This window comes from Podarcis raffonei, chromosome 4 (genome assembly GCF_027172205.1).
Source record: "Podarcis raffonei isolate rPodRaf1 chromosome 4, rPodRaf1.pri, whole genome shotgun sequence".
NCBI lineage: Eukaryota > Metazoa > Chordata > Lepidosauria > Squamata > Lacertidae > Podarcis > Podarcis raffonei.
The window spans coordinates 29,317,602-29,335,199 of record NC_070605.1 but is presented as its reverse complement, the minus strand read 5'-3'; the positions used below and the strand labels follow the sequence as shown (position 1 = coordinate 29,335,199).

The 17,598-nt window shown below is 44.2% G+C and overlaps 1 protein-coding gene across 1 annotated transcript; it reads right to left on the bottom strand.

Moving 5' to 3' along the window:
• Positions 1-1,582: 1,582 nt before the first annotated feature.
• KL (klotho) lies at positions 1,583-17,224 on the bottom strand. The gene is made up of 5 exons (XM_053386029.1): positions 16,215-17,224; positions 10,042-10,552; positions 7,375-7,643; positions 5,364-6,471; positions 1,583-2,516 (listed from the first exon to the last, which is right to left on the bottom strand). Exons 1-5 carry the CDS (start codon positions 16,971-16,973, stop codon positions 2,119-2,121), a joined length of 3,045 nt encoding a protein of 1,014 aa, XP_053242004.1. The 5' UTR covers positions 16,974-17,224; the 3' UTR covers positions 1,583-2,118.
• Positions 17,225-17,598: the final 374 nt, after the last annotated feature.

Sequence of the window (17,598 nt, the reverse complement as noted above, 5' to 3'; positions counted from 1 at the left end):
ACATTCCGAGCCCTACTGTAGGGACACAGCAACTATTCGTGTTACCGATCAATCAGCACTTCATTGCACAGTGAAAAACACTACCTCGCAATGTGCCAAATAGAAAACTGTAGCGGTGATCTGCAGAGTAAAATTCAAGCTTGCAGTGCTGAATCCCATATGCAGAGTCTGAGAACGTCAACTTGTAATGTAATGAAAATGTTGGGTTGTATCCAACACTGGTGTTCCACATGCACAAAGGGTCTTTGCCTCCTCTTATCCCCTGCAGCTCCCCATGCGTCTTCACAGTCTGCTTCAGAAAACTGGAGGATCCTTTGGAACAAATTTGGGGGGGCACAGAGGGAGAGGAAAGGGAAATCCCACTGCATCAGTCAAATGCCTTTTGCACAGCACTGGAAACAACCTTTTGCCCCAAACCTTGTACTTTTGAATAAAATTTGGCTGAAGGCATGCCCTCTCATGCATGCTGAGAGATCACGGACAGACAGAATACGAACACTTCCAGCAAAATCACAGGCATCTTTACTTGCAAGTAAACCCCATTGTGTTCAGCGGGTTTTGTCCCTAGTAAATGCACTTACGGGACAGCTGCCTTAAATTGGGTTAGAACATGCTAGGTGAAAATAAGCCTAAGTGCATAAAAGGGTACTGGGAGATACAGTAGAAGCATTTCCTCGGAAAATATAAAAGGTAGCAGTAATTTGGATCTGTTTCTAGAAAAAAAAAAGAAGTTTCTTCGTGCCATGAGATTTATGGCTGCTATTTCATTTTTCTTACTTTAATATAGCTGCCCAATTCAAGGGCAAAAATGGTCAGGGTATAACTCCCATTTGTTGCTTGAAAATACCAAAACAATTCTCAGTTACTGACCTTTTCTTATTGTCTAAAACTTACGACCTTTTAAATCCTCCTGGCTGTCACTTACCTTTATTGAGTGAAGCCATCCCCAACTACCAGAAACCATTTGCATTGCTTTCCTACAAGAACACAATCCCTTCAGGTCAAGTAAAGTAAAACACAGACTGGCCACAGTCCCTTAGTGTGACAATAATGCTAGCAAATCAAAGGACAGGCAGTATTATGGCATCAGCTGCTGCCTTTTATACATATAAATCAACATCAAAGCACTAAAATATCAAAATCGCATCTCACTTTAGCAATTCCGCTTTGGCTACGAAGCTCTCCTCTTTCTAGAAAAAAAATGCATTTACTTGTTTTCACTCTTGCTCTTGTCTCATCTCCTTAAATTAATTTGGAATGGTATAGCCATACATCAACATGAAGCTATAAACAGATTCCAGATACGAGTCCCATTTTCCTGCCATCAGAATCCATCTTTAAAAACTAGCTCCATGTTCAAAGGTGGGGGCATTATTCAGATGAAGAGTGAAACTGCTCAAAGCCAGACACTGAATCTATCCTTGGTATGACCAGAGCCTAAGAGTCTTAGACTGGACAAAAAATTAATTTCATTCTAAGGCCTTAGCAGTCAAATGTTTGCAATCCACCATGTTGGTTTGGACATAATGCTAAACCATTGTTTTAACCAGCAGCAGTTAAGCTAAACCACAGTTTAGGGTGTAAGGTGGGGGGGAGATGGGTACATTATCATAAATGCCAAAACATGGTTTAGTGTTACATGCAAACCCTACTCACATCTACCCAAAATACAAAGTATGTCTAAGTGAATCAAATGATCATTCCATCAGACTAATTTTAGTCCTTCAGCTAAAAGAAACAGGGATTTTCTAGGATAGAATTAGAAATTCACCATCAGAGAAGAAAAGCTAAATTTCAAAATATCAGGTATGATTAAACTCAAGTTAGAACATCCCCTATCCTCAATGAAAAATACATTCAGTCTGTTCAATGAGGCCTGCATTGACCTCACTATGCATGAAGAATTATTCTCACTATGACTCCCCCTCAGTGGATCAGGGGATGGGTGCTACACCAACAGCAAACTAGGGGGGGGGGAGCCTGCTAACCTAAAGTGCTAATAGAGAAAGGAGTCACACAAGCTTCGTGGGCACAATCCATTTTCACATTTAGTGCTCCACAACACTGGGCAGCATGAATGATTTCATGGTGCAACAATAATCACAGTCGGGTGTATAATTATTTCTGAGCTCCCCCAGGAAATGCATATGAAGGACAATGAGCTGCAGGAAAGCCGTATTCATGCCTTCTATTGACCTTCTTGGAGTAGTAAGTGATCAGAAATACAGTAACAATGAAAGAAAACAAAATGAAAGAAATGAAAGCAAGCAAAGATCTTCTGGGTTGCAAAGAGTCACATTCTGGGCACAGAATAAGCTCTTTGAGGCAGAGCAAGCCAGAGGTTTCCGAGCCAGGAAAGGTGTAATTGTCAATAATCTGTCTATAATGCATCATGGAAGACTTTGGCTCATATTGATTCACTGTATATCGATAGAGTCCATACGATCTAGGATCACCCCTATCGCTGAAAGAATAGGCAAAATAGCCACGGAGGTTAACATTATCCAAGGTGTAGGCTGCAAAACAGAGCACACATACAAACAAAATGCACACACACAGAGGGGACAAAGAAAAACAAATTAGTGCCGTGTTTGTTTTACCGCTAGACCACCATACCAGTATATGTTATATAAACTCTAGGTTGGTATTCATTCCCTTCAACAAATAAAAGCATCTCGATCTTTAAAAATGACAGTCCAATTCCACTTAAAAGTATCTGGGTGGTTCCAGAGCCCACTACAGTGGTACCTCGGGTTAAGTACTTAATTCGTTCCGGAGGTCCGTTCTTAACCTGAAACTGTTCTTACCCTGAAGCACCACTTTAGCTAACGGGGCCTCCCGCTGCCACCGGAGCACGATTTCTGTTCTCATCCTGAAGCAAAGTTCTTAACCCGAGGTACTATTTCTGGGTTAGTGGAGTCTGTAACCTGAAGCATATGTAACCTGAAGCGTGTGTAACCTGAGGTACCACTGTAGTCTCTCTCTCTCTCTCTCTCTCTCTCTCTCTCTCTCACACACACACACACACACACACACACCTGCACTCAGAAAAACCCATTCATTTGCGCACACAGACACTGATTTGCAAACCCTATCCACTGCATCTTCCACCTCTTTCCCTGAAATAAGCTTTCTTTCTCCCCGCCCCCAATTTTCTCTCTTTTTTCTCATTCCCCCTTCTCCCTCCCTCCTTCTCTCTTCCCACCTTTACTTCCCAGCTGCCATTCCCTCCTTGACAATTAAGTTTGCCTGCTTGGCAATTAAGTTTTAGAAAAAAGGGTATCATTTGTGCAAATGAAACACACATGTAAACTTAATGGCCACAAACAAACAGAAGGAAGACTGTGGGTTGGATCCCAAGACACTGTGTGCCAGACCTGGCCTGAATGCCAGTGGTTCTCCACCCCTGGTCTACGGCTATAGCAGTCACAACATACATTTAAAGCACTCTCATACAACTATTTTTTGTGGGGACGCGGGTGGCGCTGTGGGTAAAACCTCAGCGCCTAGGACTTGCCGATCGCATGGTCGGCGGTTTGAATCCCTGCGGCGGGGTGAGCTCCCATCGTTCGGTCCCAGCTCCTGCCCACCTAGCAGTTCGAAAGCACCCTTAAGTGCAAGTAGATAAATAGGTACCGCTTTATAGCGGGAAGGTAAACGGCGTTTCCGTGTGCTGCTCTGGTGCCGGTTCGCCAGAGCAGCTTCGTCACGCTGGCCACGTGACTCGGAAGTGTTTGCGGACAGCGCTGGCTCCCGGCCTCTAGAGTGAGATGAGCGCACAACCCTAGAGTCTGTCAAGACTGGCCCATACGGGCAGGGGTACCTTTACCTTTACCTTTACATACAACTTTTGAGAGTCATGGCTTCCCCCAAACAATCCTAAAAGCCGTAGTTTGTTGGGGTGCTCAGAGCTGAAAGGAGCCCCCTCACAGAGCTACAATTCCCAGCCCCAATTCTTGGGGTGGGGGGGAGGCCATGGTAGTTAAAGGGGCACGTGAGTGCTTTAAATGTATGCTATTGATGTGACTGTAGTGTATAATTTTAGGGGCCATTGTTCTGTTGAGCCCAGTACTGTCTACTATGTGAGGGAGCAGATCTCCAGCACTTAAGAGTCTTTTAACAGAAACTTTCTGCATCCAAAAGCTATTGGCAGGCTACGACAATCGCTGTGGCACTGAACGATGGCCTTAACTGCATGTAACCTTGCCCTCCACTGACACTGCAATACCGTCTGCGATGGCAGTATTAGTTTGTTTATTTATAAGAACAACAAACAGCTTACAACAAAATAAAACAAACATTCGTGAAATTAAAAATCCACTACAAACAGATGAAACGCCAACAAAAACACAGCACAAATATTTCATTACCATCTAGTTAATGCAATAATAATTCGCATACCTTGAGCCTCTATCTCATCACAAGGAACAGGCCCTGCACAGTGGCTCTCGCTTCTTACCCTTCATTATTTTGTTATTAAGCTAGCTTAATTTCACAGGGGGTAGGGGGAGGAAAGCCTTTGGTGGCTATTCATGGCAACGAAATGCAACTATATTTTTCTCAGCAACAGCAGAGAACAGCACTGAGTTCCAAACGCTGCCTTGGAACACACACAATGTACTATGCATGTGCTCTGGGTATCAACATGTATTCATTAGTCCATCCCTTATAAGAGGCAACGGCCTCATCCAGTTGCTGGAAACTGGATTTTCAGTTATCTTCAAAGCATAGTTCCTGCTCCCAGACTTTGGAACTCTCTCCCTAGAGAAGTTAGACTGGCTCCCTCCTTGTTGTCCTTCAGCTGGCAGGTGAAGACCTCCTTATTCCAACAGGCTTTTTGGAACTGACTGTTTTTAATGAAAGGGCTGGTGCTGTTTCTATTGCAATTCTCTGTATGTTTTTATTACACACACAGTTTTAATTCTGTTAATGTTTATTAAAAATATTTCACCCCCTATACAGTGGTACCTCGGGTTAAGTACTTAATTCGTTCCGGAGGTCCGTACTTAACCTGAAACTGTTCTTAACCTGAAGCACCACTTTAGCTAATGGGGCCTCCTGCTGCTGCCGTGCCGCCGGAGCACAATTTCTGTTCTCATCCTGAAGCAAAGTTCTTAATCCGAGGTACTATTTCCGGGTTAGCAAAGTCTGTAACCTGAAGCGTATGTAACCTGAGGTACCACTGTACAGTAAATGGACTAAAGTACCAAGATTCACAAAATGTTTAGGAATATGCATACCCCTGTGTGTCTCCCAGAAAAAAAGCACTGATAGTTGCTATTACATATCACACACAGCATTCCAGAAAACACACCAAGAAACGTTGGTCTTGAGGAACATAAGCATTTCCTCAGGACTCTTACCTTTCAAGGCTTCGTTGATATACCGCTCCATGTAATATATTCTCAGTTTGTCTCGATCCGGTTTCTGCCCGTCATCAATTCCACTGGCTAGGATGTAGATTGGGATGTCGCCATATTTATCCTTGACCCATGCGAGGAGCTTGCGTAACCCCCAGGGCACCACTGGAGTTCTGGCAGGTGACTTCACCCAAGTGATGTCATTTTGCTTTTGGACCTCAAGGAGGTGGTCGTAATTGGCGGGGTCTTCGTTTATGGCGCTTACAAGAGACGTGGTGTAGTGGCTCAAGGCGAAAAAGTCGAACGAACCACGTATTAGGTTTCTTTCCGCCTCCGAAAAATAAGGCAAGTGCAAATAATGGGAGCCTAGGCTGTTTTTCCGGTGAAGCCACTGCCTCATCACATCTGGGTAGTCACCACTTCCAAAGATAGGCTCAGCAAGCCAGCCAATCTTAAACTCCAAAACTCGTCTGGCTGCACTGTAATCGTTTTTCGAAAAGGGCTCGACCCAGATGGCGTGGAAGGCGATTGAGATTTTACCTTTCTGAGTCTTCCTGAATGTTTTATCGTACAGGCGCCATGCCTTGGCATGGGCCTTCAGCAAGTTATGTGCTCCTTTGTATGTCAAGTTGTCATCGCTAGGCTCGTTCATTGTGATCCAAAATTTGACATACTGGCCAAGTTTTTTAAAGCAGAACCTGGCATACTCAACAAAAGCGTCCACGATCTGCCGGTTCTCCCATCCTCCATGCTCAGCGAGAGGAAGAGGAAGCCCTTGGTTCTCACCCATGGGTTGCCACAAAGCAACGACAGGAGTTATATTGACTCTGAGTAATTCGCTGACAAAACACTGATAGTAAAACAGGAGAGTGTGGTTAACGTAAGAGTCATTACCTAGAGGGAGAATCAAAGGCCACACCAGCGAAAAATGGAAGTGTGTGACATGCATTTCCTGAAGTAAAGAAATCTGGAGCCTGATGGCCGGAAGATCAACACAGTGAGGCTTGCGATTTGGAGCACCCCTTCCATCAACTTTAATCAGCTTCTTTGTATGGTGGACATCCCAAACATACACATTAGGGTCAAGGAACTGGGACCGTGTGGTATCTACCTGGAAAGAGAGGGAGAAGCAGATTCAATCTGTCCAAAGTGTGTAAACTCACAAGCAAACAAGTTAAGTAACCTAATAATAATAATAATAATTAGGCTGATGGGACCTGAGAGTCAACATCTGGAGATCTCCATGTTAGCTATCTCTGCTTTATGGAGTATCTAAAGTTTGAATCAACAAATGATTTAGATATGCAATAAATCTTTCAGGAACCAATCAGTTTTAAAAACAGAGGGAGCTCAGAATACTTTTAAGGTGACGTCCCAACGATTTATGGGAAATGTGTCTGCCGTGCACTAAAGTACACCGAAATAAATCACAGCAAAGATGCGGCTTAGAAATAAGTGACATGCTAATTTTAACCAACTTAATATTTAATGACATTGTTCTAATTTACTATGCTAATGTCATAGAAGACTGTTCAATAGCTCAAAGCACAAATATCGAGCCGCCAAAATTGATTGACACACAGTATGAAGAACAATGAATTTTTCCCCTTTTCCTTCACTGGGCTGGGAAAGCCCACAGAAGTCCTGTGTGTATGGCCTACCTCTAAGGAAGGAGTAAGAGCTAACAAGGCTGCAACATGCTTTCATTTGATTGTGTTACCTTACCACCTCTGCCTGATCTGTCCTTGAAAAGAACAAATCTGTGAGGGGTGGTTGCTTTAAATCAGGGGGGCACAATGGAATGGGGAAGATGTGTACACACAGACACCCACACACTGAGAGTTCTGCCCAAAATATAGCACCCAAACATGCCCAAACTGTGATGTTTGTCAGAGGGGAGGCCCTACGGCCACAATTAGAACGCATGTCTAGGAACGAAACAAAGACAATATTATTATTTCACTTGCGCTATAGGAAAATTGGAGGAAGTGATTTGCTCTCTCATTTGGCTTACCTGAAGAAAGCTTTCGGTAACCCCCCAAGCAAAACCACAGGGGAAAGTCCCTTCTATGGGCTGGTCTTCCGGTACTGGGAGGAAGCCATTGTTCTCTATCACTTTCTGGTAAAACATTCCTGAAGACTTTAGCATCAGTTTCTTATCCTGACTTTGAAAGTCAACGTAAAACAGACCCCTTCGAACGCTGTAGCCCCTGAGCCATTCGAAGCCATCCATGAGAGACCAAGCCGTGTACCCGATGACAGTAACTCCATCATATCTGACAGCTGAGGAGAAAACAACAAAAATAAGATGACCTTACTTCCCCACGTGCACACGTTTGAACAACTGCACTTGATTTGTGGTTCAGAAAAAAGCTACCGCTTGCATATCCTGCTCAGTGGTTATCAAGCTACGGTGTTAATATTGCCAGGCAGATATGGCCTTAATAGCCTAAGGATCCCTCCACTATGTCCCAGTGGGCACCTGAATTGGTCCCATGGCATTCTTTTTTTCTGATGGGAAATGAAATGCCTGGAAGCTTTTGAATACAGTACTTTGAAATGAGCAGGTACCTCCATAAAAGGATGTCATTTCACTTACTCGTTGTGACTTCTTCTACAAAACTGGTGTAACAAAACTGTTAATTGTTTTATATAATTTAGTTGGTTTCCACATCTCAGAAGCCCAACTGGCCTCTATCAAGTCCCATGCTGCACAACACTTCCAGCAGAGATTGGGGAGGTATCCTTGCTTTTGACTTTCAGGTGTCTCTTAAAGACTTGTTCATACAGTTGTTTGAAATTTTCTCAAGTCCCCAGTCATTTTAATGAAGGTTCTGTACTGCTGCACACTGCCCTGGTGTTTTATGAGAGGGTGGTATAGAAAAGCTTTTATAAATAATTTGCGTGGTTGTATTTTTTGAAATTGCATTACTTATTTGTTTAGGAAACTTGAACCCTGTCCTTCCAGTGCATTTGCATCACCTAAGGGTGGCTTACAGTTAAAAACAAAACAATCCCACTAAAGAAATAAAACGACAGCACAAAAACCGACATAACAGATAAAAATATTCCAAAATAGGGTTCTACCCAATCTATCAATAATGTCTGACAAGGCAAATGCTTCAAGAACAGGAAAGTTTAACAGGTCAGTGGGAACAGTAAGAAAGGAGGGGAAATGGATCTCAGAATATAAGGCAGTCCTTTTTTCTGGGGCGGACGTAAGGGTACACATACTCCTAAACATTTTGTGAATCTAACGGGAGAAGAAACTTTAAAAAATTAAAAATTTAGTTTCTTCTCTAGTGCGGTCAGAGCCGTTGAATAGGACAGTGAATCGTCAGTTCCATTGCTACCCTCAATGGCAGCCTCATTTCCGTTTCCTGAGTCTCAGAGGGAAGCAAGCGTTTAATGTGTCAGCTGTGTAGTATGAGGTAATGCATGTTCTTTCAACTTTTGTCCATTTGCTGTATTTATTTTTCCCGATTTGAACTATAAAATGGTGATTTTCTTGAGTCAAAATGAGAGTACCCCTAAACATTTTTTTTTAGGAAAAAAGCACTGATATAAGGTATTCAGAGGTATTATAGAATATTGGTGCAGCCACCAAGAAGGCTCTTCTCTCATCCTGCACAGCCATGCCTCAGCCACAAACAGGACATGGAAATTGTCCTCTCTCAGGCATCTTAGAGAGCAGGCAGCATGGTATGAGAGGAGAAAGTCTCTCAGGTGACCTAACCCAAGATATTTAGGGTTTTCAAGGTAAGCAGAAAAGCAAGACAGAACTTTTACTTAATTATTTACATGCTTAATTAAAATACTACTCTACTTCAAAATAATGACCATCCCAAAGTAACTAGCAAGTGTTGCAAGCAACACTCTGTAGTGAATGTAAAGTTGAGCTGATAAATGTTTTCCAACTTATTTTACATCTTTCACATGTTTTAAAATAAAAACCAACACAGGCATAAAGCAAACCCAATTTTCCATGGGGGCCAGAATGTGCAGCTTGGTTGCCATTGGTTGCTAAAAAGAGAAGTTGTATCTACCATCTGATAGATTTACCAAAGCTCAAGCCCCTTTCCATATTCATATAAATAAGGACATATGTAACTGAGACACAGCTTTGTAAATCAGCTGTGAAAGCAGAATAAGTACTCCCAACAGTTATTTTCATTTCTTCATTACAGGAAGAATGAATTCTTCCAGCCTGAGAAGAGACTCTTAAGGTCACTGCCAGAGAGTTACAGAAATTATATATGCACACACACACACCAGAGAAAGAGAAAGAGAGAGAGAGATTTGGTATATATTCTTATCTAGCAAATATTTACTCAGCTATCTGACGCATTAAAACTAATCATTGGGTATCTCCTGCCTGATTCTCCTGCAAGACTCATAGCCAAGAGTACAAACATCATGAAGTTATATTAAGCAACCAGCTTAACTTTTTGCTGTAACCAAAGAAACATTATCCAAACTTGTTGGAAAGCACTTGGCAACCACAGAGGCAAGCAAATCCCGTTCTTTTGGAACCTCACTCTGTAATGAACACCTGGATAAATGTTTAAGGACTCACTGGGTTTTAGCCTATGCAGAACTTATTTAATGAATGTGAGGATAATGCTTCCCTTAACTTGTGCCAGGATAATAATGGTGACAAGAATACCATCTACAAGCCTACCTTTCAGAGTGTCCATAATGAAATTTTTAAGATAATTCGTGTACTTGGAGTCATCTGTCTTAGTGTTACCAGAAACGTACCAGCTGTTCTCCACAACGAAGATCTCTGGTTTGTTATATTCACTGCTTATCCAGTAAAGCAGAGGCCTTAGGCTTAGCGATTCCAGCTGGCGGAATAACATGCCAGAATCCACGAGATGGAAACTCAACGTGGCCCCAAACGAAAGAGCAAAGAAATCGGCTGTCCCTCTGACAAACTTCTTCTCTGCTTCGGTGAACTCAGGCAGCACAGAGGAAAGGTTACTCTTCATGCTCTGGGGGTAGTCTCCATCAATAAATATAGGTTTAGCAAACCAGCCCAGCACAAAGTCAAGAGATTTCTGGCATTCATGAATACTGTTTTCAGTCATATGTAGAGGTCTTATCCAGTGAGAGCCTAAGGCAATTGACACTTTACCTCTTTGTGCAGGACGAAAATGATCGTTGTAAAGATGCCACACTTTGGCATGAGCCTATGGGAAAGAAAGTCCCCAGTGAACCATTTTTATTTTACTCATTTTTGCTGTTTTATGAAATTATGTATTCAGTCTTAACAGATATCTGTGTTACCAACTAGATGGCAATAAATCTCTTGGTGGCTTTAGGGCCTCCATTCAATCAAAACACAGTGCAACTTTTATAACAGAGCAAAGTAAAATCATCTGGCTTCCTTCACCTTAAAATTAAGGAAAATTAGCCTCACAGCTAGCAATACCACTCTGGCCTTTGGGACAGAACTGTTCGCTCTCATTCTAATATCTCAGAGGAAGGGAAACATAATGCTAAACCAGAGCTTAAATTAAGCTATGATTTAAAGAGAATGTGCAACATACTTGTGTATGCTACCCAAAAGTCCCTGCAGTGCTCTTTCCTTTCCCACGCAGAGGCTGGCACATGTGATCCAGCGCTTGTGGCTTGTTTCTCTCATAACAAACGATAACAGTAAGTCAAGGCAAACTTTGCCATTTTCCTCTGGACATGTTCCAATTTGTCAACATATTTCCTAAACTGCAGTGGCTAGAACTGGATGAAGCACTTCTGGTGCAAACAGATCCACAAAAATTAGTGGTTCAAACAATTTTTCTAGTCCAATGCCCATAATTTGCTTGCATTGCTCATTTTGTGGCCAAAATGAAAGGGAGCAAGGAACCAACTTTTGTATACCATCCTCATTTGGTCCCCCCATGAGCAATTCTTTAAAGAGTCAGTCAAAAAGGCAAGTGGGCATTTATAAACCTGCTCTGACTCAGAAGGATGAATTGACTAGCATGAACACATTCAGACTCACGACCTGCTGGTAGCAATGTGCTTTTCAGAATCTGTCTCTCACCAGCCTGAAAAGCCATGGCTCCCTCCCTCAGAGAGTCTACCTCCTCATCATTATCACCAATTTCCCCTGCGCTACTCCTACTTAATGTTACCCCTTGCTTGCTTGCAAAGGAGACGGCCAACGTGCACACAGGAAGTGACATCCTCTGCTCCACTACCACCTTTTTCTGGACCAGAATAAGAAGAGGTGGTTGAACAACCAGGTTGCAATGGTGAGGAGGAGAAGCAGGTCCAGGAGACTTTCCCCAGTTGCTCCCACACTGAGTTGTGGTCCGTCAGCAGATGCTTGACTATGCTGACCCTCAACACCAGCTCTGGAACAATCCCAACATGTGGTCAAGAAAGATTTTCTATCTTTCCCTTTACTTGCCCCTAGGTTTTAGAACATTGATATGTGAACCTATATTTTCACATAATGGAACATGTGGCACACTTGGAACCATTTCACCAGTTGCAGAGGAGAAAACTGTGCGTGAGAAAACATGTCTTCACAAAGCTCAGTTCATGAGAACTGAGTGGGCAGGTGAAATAAGTATCACTTGGAAGTGATGGAAGCCCCACAGACAATGACAACTAAATTTCATGAGGGATCATTAAGTGCATCCTCAATTTCTGGCAAACAGCAGTACTTAAATGCTTTGTTATGCCTATAACTGAAAGGGGGTGGAATCTCAGATAAACCTTGGCACCACTATGCGGAAAGCATAGAATGCAGCACAGAAGAGGGGATCAGTTTTTGAGTGGGATTCAAACTATTTAGATGGTTTCTTCAACAAGAGTTATTACAGTTAATGTGAAGACTTCAGAATTATCTCTAACATAAAGGACATGGCAGGCCCCATCTTATTTGCAATAGCAACCCCAGCAATTGCAGTGAGGGCATGGAACAAAATTAAAGGGTTTAGGTCAGACACACAGGACAGATTTATCTATATGCAGGTGGTGCTACGTTTTCACTAATATAGCCAAAGGAATCAGTGTCCTAACTAAATTAGTTTAATTTCTGTCTTTAAAAAAATTCTTTAAAATCAGATTAGTTCCAATTTTAATCTTGTGGAAGATACTGGTAATCAGCAGTAAGCATTTCTGTTAGATATTTGGGGATATATCTACAAATCAATCTTTCACCAGCAGTTCAAGAAAATCATGAAAAACTGCTAAAGGAAGTGGCAAAAGATCTGAAAAACATGCCTTTCCATTATTTGTCATGGATGGCAAAAATAGCTGTAGTCAAAATGAATCTTCTTCCCAGATTTGTTAATTTGAATTTACCTTTAAAATATGACATTTCAATATTTTTAAAAGGCAACAGATTATTTTGTCTGTGGTAGACTCTCTCTCCACTTGGCATATTTCCCAAACTAACAAGTTTCACAGAGGAGGGACAGCAGCAGCTGAAATAACGCATGGGATTCATGGGCTCTTCCTGCACTTCCAGTGTTTTGCAAGGAAGGCTTTTGGACATACCTTGTTTACAGCAAGGATGGGTGGGTAACCTGTGGCCATTCAGGTGCTGTTTGACTCTATGGGCCATCAGCTCCAGCAAGCATCACCAGTTGTCAGGGATGAGAAAGACAGCCCAACATCTGAAGAGCCACGGGTTCCTTTATTATGGAAATTCTGGGAATCTTATTATTACTGAGTTGGGAAGAATTTTTTAAGCTATACTTCCAGAATCAGTAATTCAGGCTCCAAGCCCTTACTGCAGAGTGAAGTATCTTTGAAACAGCTCTCAACTTTATTCCAAAAACTGTGGTAGATGCTGCTGTTTTTCCTCCTTGGAATCATAGGAAGCAGCATTCTAGAAAGTTAGACCTCCATCTAGCCACAACTTTCCTGAGATCTTTCCCAGCCCTTTCTGGAGATGTGTGGTATTATACCTGGGACTTTTTGTATGCATATATGGGCTACAGTACTAAGTTTGCAAATTTTGGGGAAGCAATGGGGGAGGAAAACTAAAAGGGCTGGCACAGAGGGATTACAGTCTGAGGTGCAATTCAGGCAGTGGACTTGGCTTATAATAGACCAAAGATTTCCAACATAGTTTTCCTCTTAAAATATATATATCCAAAATTCTTCTCTGTGCCTAACCCTAAGCAACAGGCACCTCTCAATTTTGCTTAACAGAGCAGCATGTGCCACAACATCATTATTACATCGCTTCCTATCTACCACAAAGCTTATGATCTAGTGCTCAAAGCTGTCACACTGTGCCAATTTTGGTAGACATGCTGATAGAAATTACTCACATCTGACTTGGATGCTGCAAGCGCCGCTTTTAATACGGTATGTATCATGAGCAACTCAGTGCCACAGGAGCTTAGATCACTGCCAGGCCAACCTCTGATGCCAGCAGGGATGTTGATTGGGAAAGTGCTCTTGGCCCTCATCCCAGTCCACGTACAAGAACTTGTTCACTTAAATCGTATAGAGAAATACTGCAGGTCTTTAAAACTAAGGCACTGTAATCCTATATACACTAACCTGAGTAAGTCCTATTGAACTTCTGAGTAGACACAGAGAGGACTGTGCTGTAAGGGTGCAATCAAATGCGCACTTCCCTGTGACTAAGCCCCACTGAACAAATTAGGATCTACTTCTGAGTAGAGATGGAGAAGGGAGGGATAGATGGCTGCAATCCAGTACGTATTTGTTTAAGAGAAAGTCCCACTAAATTAAAAAAGCTTAGCTAAGTGATGGATCTCTTGAGTGTGAAATTTACATTTGGACTACTGGATTGCTTTTTGTGGATCCGGTAATAACAACTACATTATTTTCAATGTTCATGTCTCTGTTAAGATGATGTATATTCTCTGTGTCTGTGGCCATATTTTACTGCACTTGGCTCAGTATTGGTAACACATTCATTTGTCACTATTATATCTTCCTTTTGTGAATTGGTCATGGTTAATATTATAATCAATTCATGTGGGTTCTCCTGCTTGTTCATTTTCAAATAGAATAAATGCTACTAGTAATGTATTGTACTGCTGCTTTCAGATATGTGTGTTTGTCTTTTCATCTCACCTTGCAATATTGGATGAAATGCAATTTTATCCATGTTTATATTTATTAACTATGCCTTTGATAAACCACACTGTCACCTACAGAATCTCATGACACAATAAATTAGGCTGCAGTCCTAAATACACTTACTAGGAAGCAAGTCTCATCCAACATAGAACTTACATCTGAATAAATATGCATCACATCGTACTGCACTTCTTTAGGATACTGCAAAGATCTGCAACAGACTGACATTACTATTCTTCTGCAAGCCTACACATTTATTTTTGCTGTTGCTACTTTAGTGGGGAGAATTTAATTTGCTCCTCCTCACCTTTCACCTTCACAGGGAATTGTAAGCATTTAAATGTGGTAACACTAAAATCATAGAGCCAGTGCGGACAGGGGAATGTTTATAACTAGAACTGGGAAGCCCAGAGTTCAAATCTTCACTCGGCCACAAAGCTCAATGTGTGACATTAGACCAGTCTTCCTCTCTTAGCCTAACCTACCTCACAGGGTTGTTGTGATAGTAAAATAGGGGGAATGGCTCGGATATACCACACTAAGCTCCTTGGGGGAAGGGAGATTAATGCAACTGACAATAATAAAAACATTCTAGTTAAACCTCTTACACCAATAATACACCTCTAACAAGTTTGGCTCTGTAATAAACTGGGATTGTTCCAATTATGATTTGCCACACGTAGTGAGTGATTCAGGAGTTAGCAAGGTGTGTTTGGCCAGAGGTGCCTGAAGGGCAATGGGTAAGTCTAGTCAAATAGGTCCTGATAAGACAAGTAAAGCTGTCCTGCACATGCTGGAGAAGTTGAGGTGTTTGTTCTATAGGAAAAAATCCCAGCATTCTGAAATGTTAAAAATCCCATTGTTTTCTATAGAGCTTTAATATTTGAGATGGTTATAGTCTCACAGAACAGCAGGATTGGAACAGGCTTGAAGGTCATCTTCAAGAGCCAGATGTACTTACTTGACCATTTTCCTCCTTTGTGTTTTTCCAATATTTGGGTGACTAGAGGGCATTGGGGTGTATCCTACCTTTTATATTTCCATAGGTGCTAAGTTTTGATAAGTTGGGCCTTGCTTACTCTTGTCTGCTGCTTGTAGCAAATCTTAGGCTGCACTCCTTTACACACACTGACTCATGGAATACACTGGAGCTTGCTTCCAAGTAAACAGGCCTAGGATTGCACTGCCCTTGCTCTAAATCAGCCTTCCCTAACCTTATAACCCACAGGTGTTGTGCTCGCTTCGGCAGCACATATACTAAAAATAACCCACAGGTGTTTTGGCCTACAATTCCCATGCTGGTTGGGGAGTTATAGCCCAAAACATCTGGTGGGCACCAGGTTTGGGAAGGTTGTTTTAAATTCCACACCAGGGATGAGGCAACTGCAGCTCAACCTGTTAGATGATGTGGCCCAGCAACATTGAAATAGAGGGCCACCGGTTCCCTACCCCTGTTCTTAACTTAATAGGAGCCAGCAGCAGTCATTCATTTGCCTCGGAAAAAAATCACAAGTGGAGATGACTGAAGAAAGGCCCCACTCTCCCTTGGCGCCTTTCCTCGGGTTATGTGCCTTCACTGGAGGTTTTAAAGCAAACGTGGGATAGGCATCCGCGATGGATGCTTAAGTTGAGATTCCTGCGTTGCAGGGGGCTTAGATGACCTTTGGGGGGGGGGTCCCTTCCAACTCTATATGCTTCTCTGACGTCCCTCTCCCCGTGGCCAAAACTCATGGAGAACTTCGGCTGAGCCATGTTCTCCTTGGGCGTCCTTACCTGGAGGAGGTGGTGAGCCACCCGGTAGCCCACCTCCCGCCCTCCCCGCACGCCGGGGGCCAGCTTGCCCGTGGCGTAGCCCTGCCAAGCCACGAGGTAAGGGTTGTCCATGGTGAGCCAGAAGCGCACGTGCTCGCCGAAGTGCCTGAAGCAGAGCTCGGCGTAGTCCCGGAACAAGCCGACCAGAGCCGGGCTCTGCCAGCCGCCATAGAGCTCCTGAAGGCGCTGGGGCAGATCCCAGTGGTAGAGGGTGACCACGGGCTCGACGCCGCGCTGCCTCAGGCCGGCCAGGAAGCGCGCGTAATGCTCCAGGGCGGCGGGGCTGGCGGGCGCCGTGCCGTTGGGGAGCAGGCGCGCCCAGGGCAGCGAGAAGCGGTAGTGCGACACCCCCAGGAGGCTCAGCGCTTCCAGGTCGCGCTCGACGCGGTTGTAGCTGTCGCTGGCCACGTCCCCCGACGGCGCCTTCGGCTCGGCGGCGGCGGCTGCCCGGGGGAGGCGCTGCGCGAAGGCGTCCCACACCGAGGGCCCCTTGCCGTCCTGGCTCCAGGCGCCTTCCACCTGGTACGCCGCGCTGCCCGCCCCCCACAGGAAGCCGTCGGGGAACGTGTCGTCCAGGAAGAGCTCATCCTCGAAGGGCAGGCGGGCGAAGCGAGACCAAGTGGCCTCTCCCTGCCCGGGGTGCCCGGCCAGCGGGCGGCACAGCAGCAGCACCCGGGCCAGGAGGAGGAGCAGCAGCCCTGTCGTCGCGGCGCGAGTCATGGGGGAGGCCGAAACGGACGTCGACGACGGCGAGAAGCGGGCGCGGGACCGGCTGGAGTTGTCTGTCCCCTTTCTCCAGCCAAGCCCCCTTTATCCCCTCGCTTCGCCCTCCCCGCGGGGCTGTTAATCATTACCGCGGGGGGAGGTGGCGGGAAGGAGGGGGGAGGTCAACCGGTTTGCACCGAAGGGAGACGACGACGGGGCTCTGTGCCTCTACCTACCCGCCCCACGTCGGTGGGCGCGGGTGGTGCCTTAGGCACTTCTCTAGGAAGAGAGGCATCCGCGCTGGGTCTTTCTTCCCCCGTCCCGTCGGGAGGTGTCAAAAGTGGGAGATGGAAATGCGTCATTACCTTCGCGCGCCTCAAACAATGTTTTCTTTCTTCTTGGTGAGACTTCGGCTCCCTGCACCTGACCTTGCTTTTGACGGCTTTTTCAATCTCCTTGCTGCTTCTGTCTGCATTGTTCAGTGATAAACTTTGACGCCTAAAAGGGGGGCGGGCGGGTCCAGCTATCACCATCCATTCAGGATCTTGTTTCCCCTTCTTCCTCCGGCATCAGCTCAGACTTGGCTAAACTGAACTCATGTCTGGCTTCAAATTCGAGATTCCCTGAACGCTTTGCTACG

Bases quoted from the DNA above. Each gene is read 5' to 3' on its own strand.
- KL (XM_053386029.1), bottom strand. From the start codon at position 16,973: ATGACTCGCGCCGCGACGACAGGGCTGCTGCTCCTCCTCCTGGCCCGG. The intron at 10,553-16,214 runs GTAAGGACGCCC...TCTTTCCCATAG, and splicing joins TGGCTCACCACCTCCTCCAG to GCTCATGCCAAAGTGTGGCA. The intron at 2,517-5,363 runs GTAAGAGTCCTG...TCTGTTTTGCAG, and splicing joins TATCAACGAAGCCTTGAAAG to CCTACACCTTGGATAATGTT.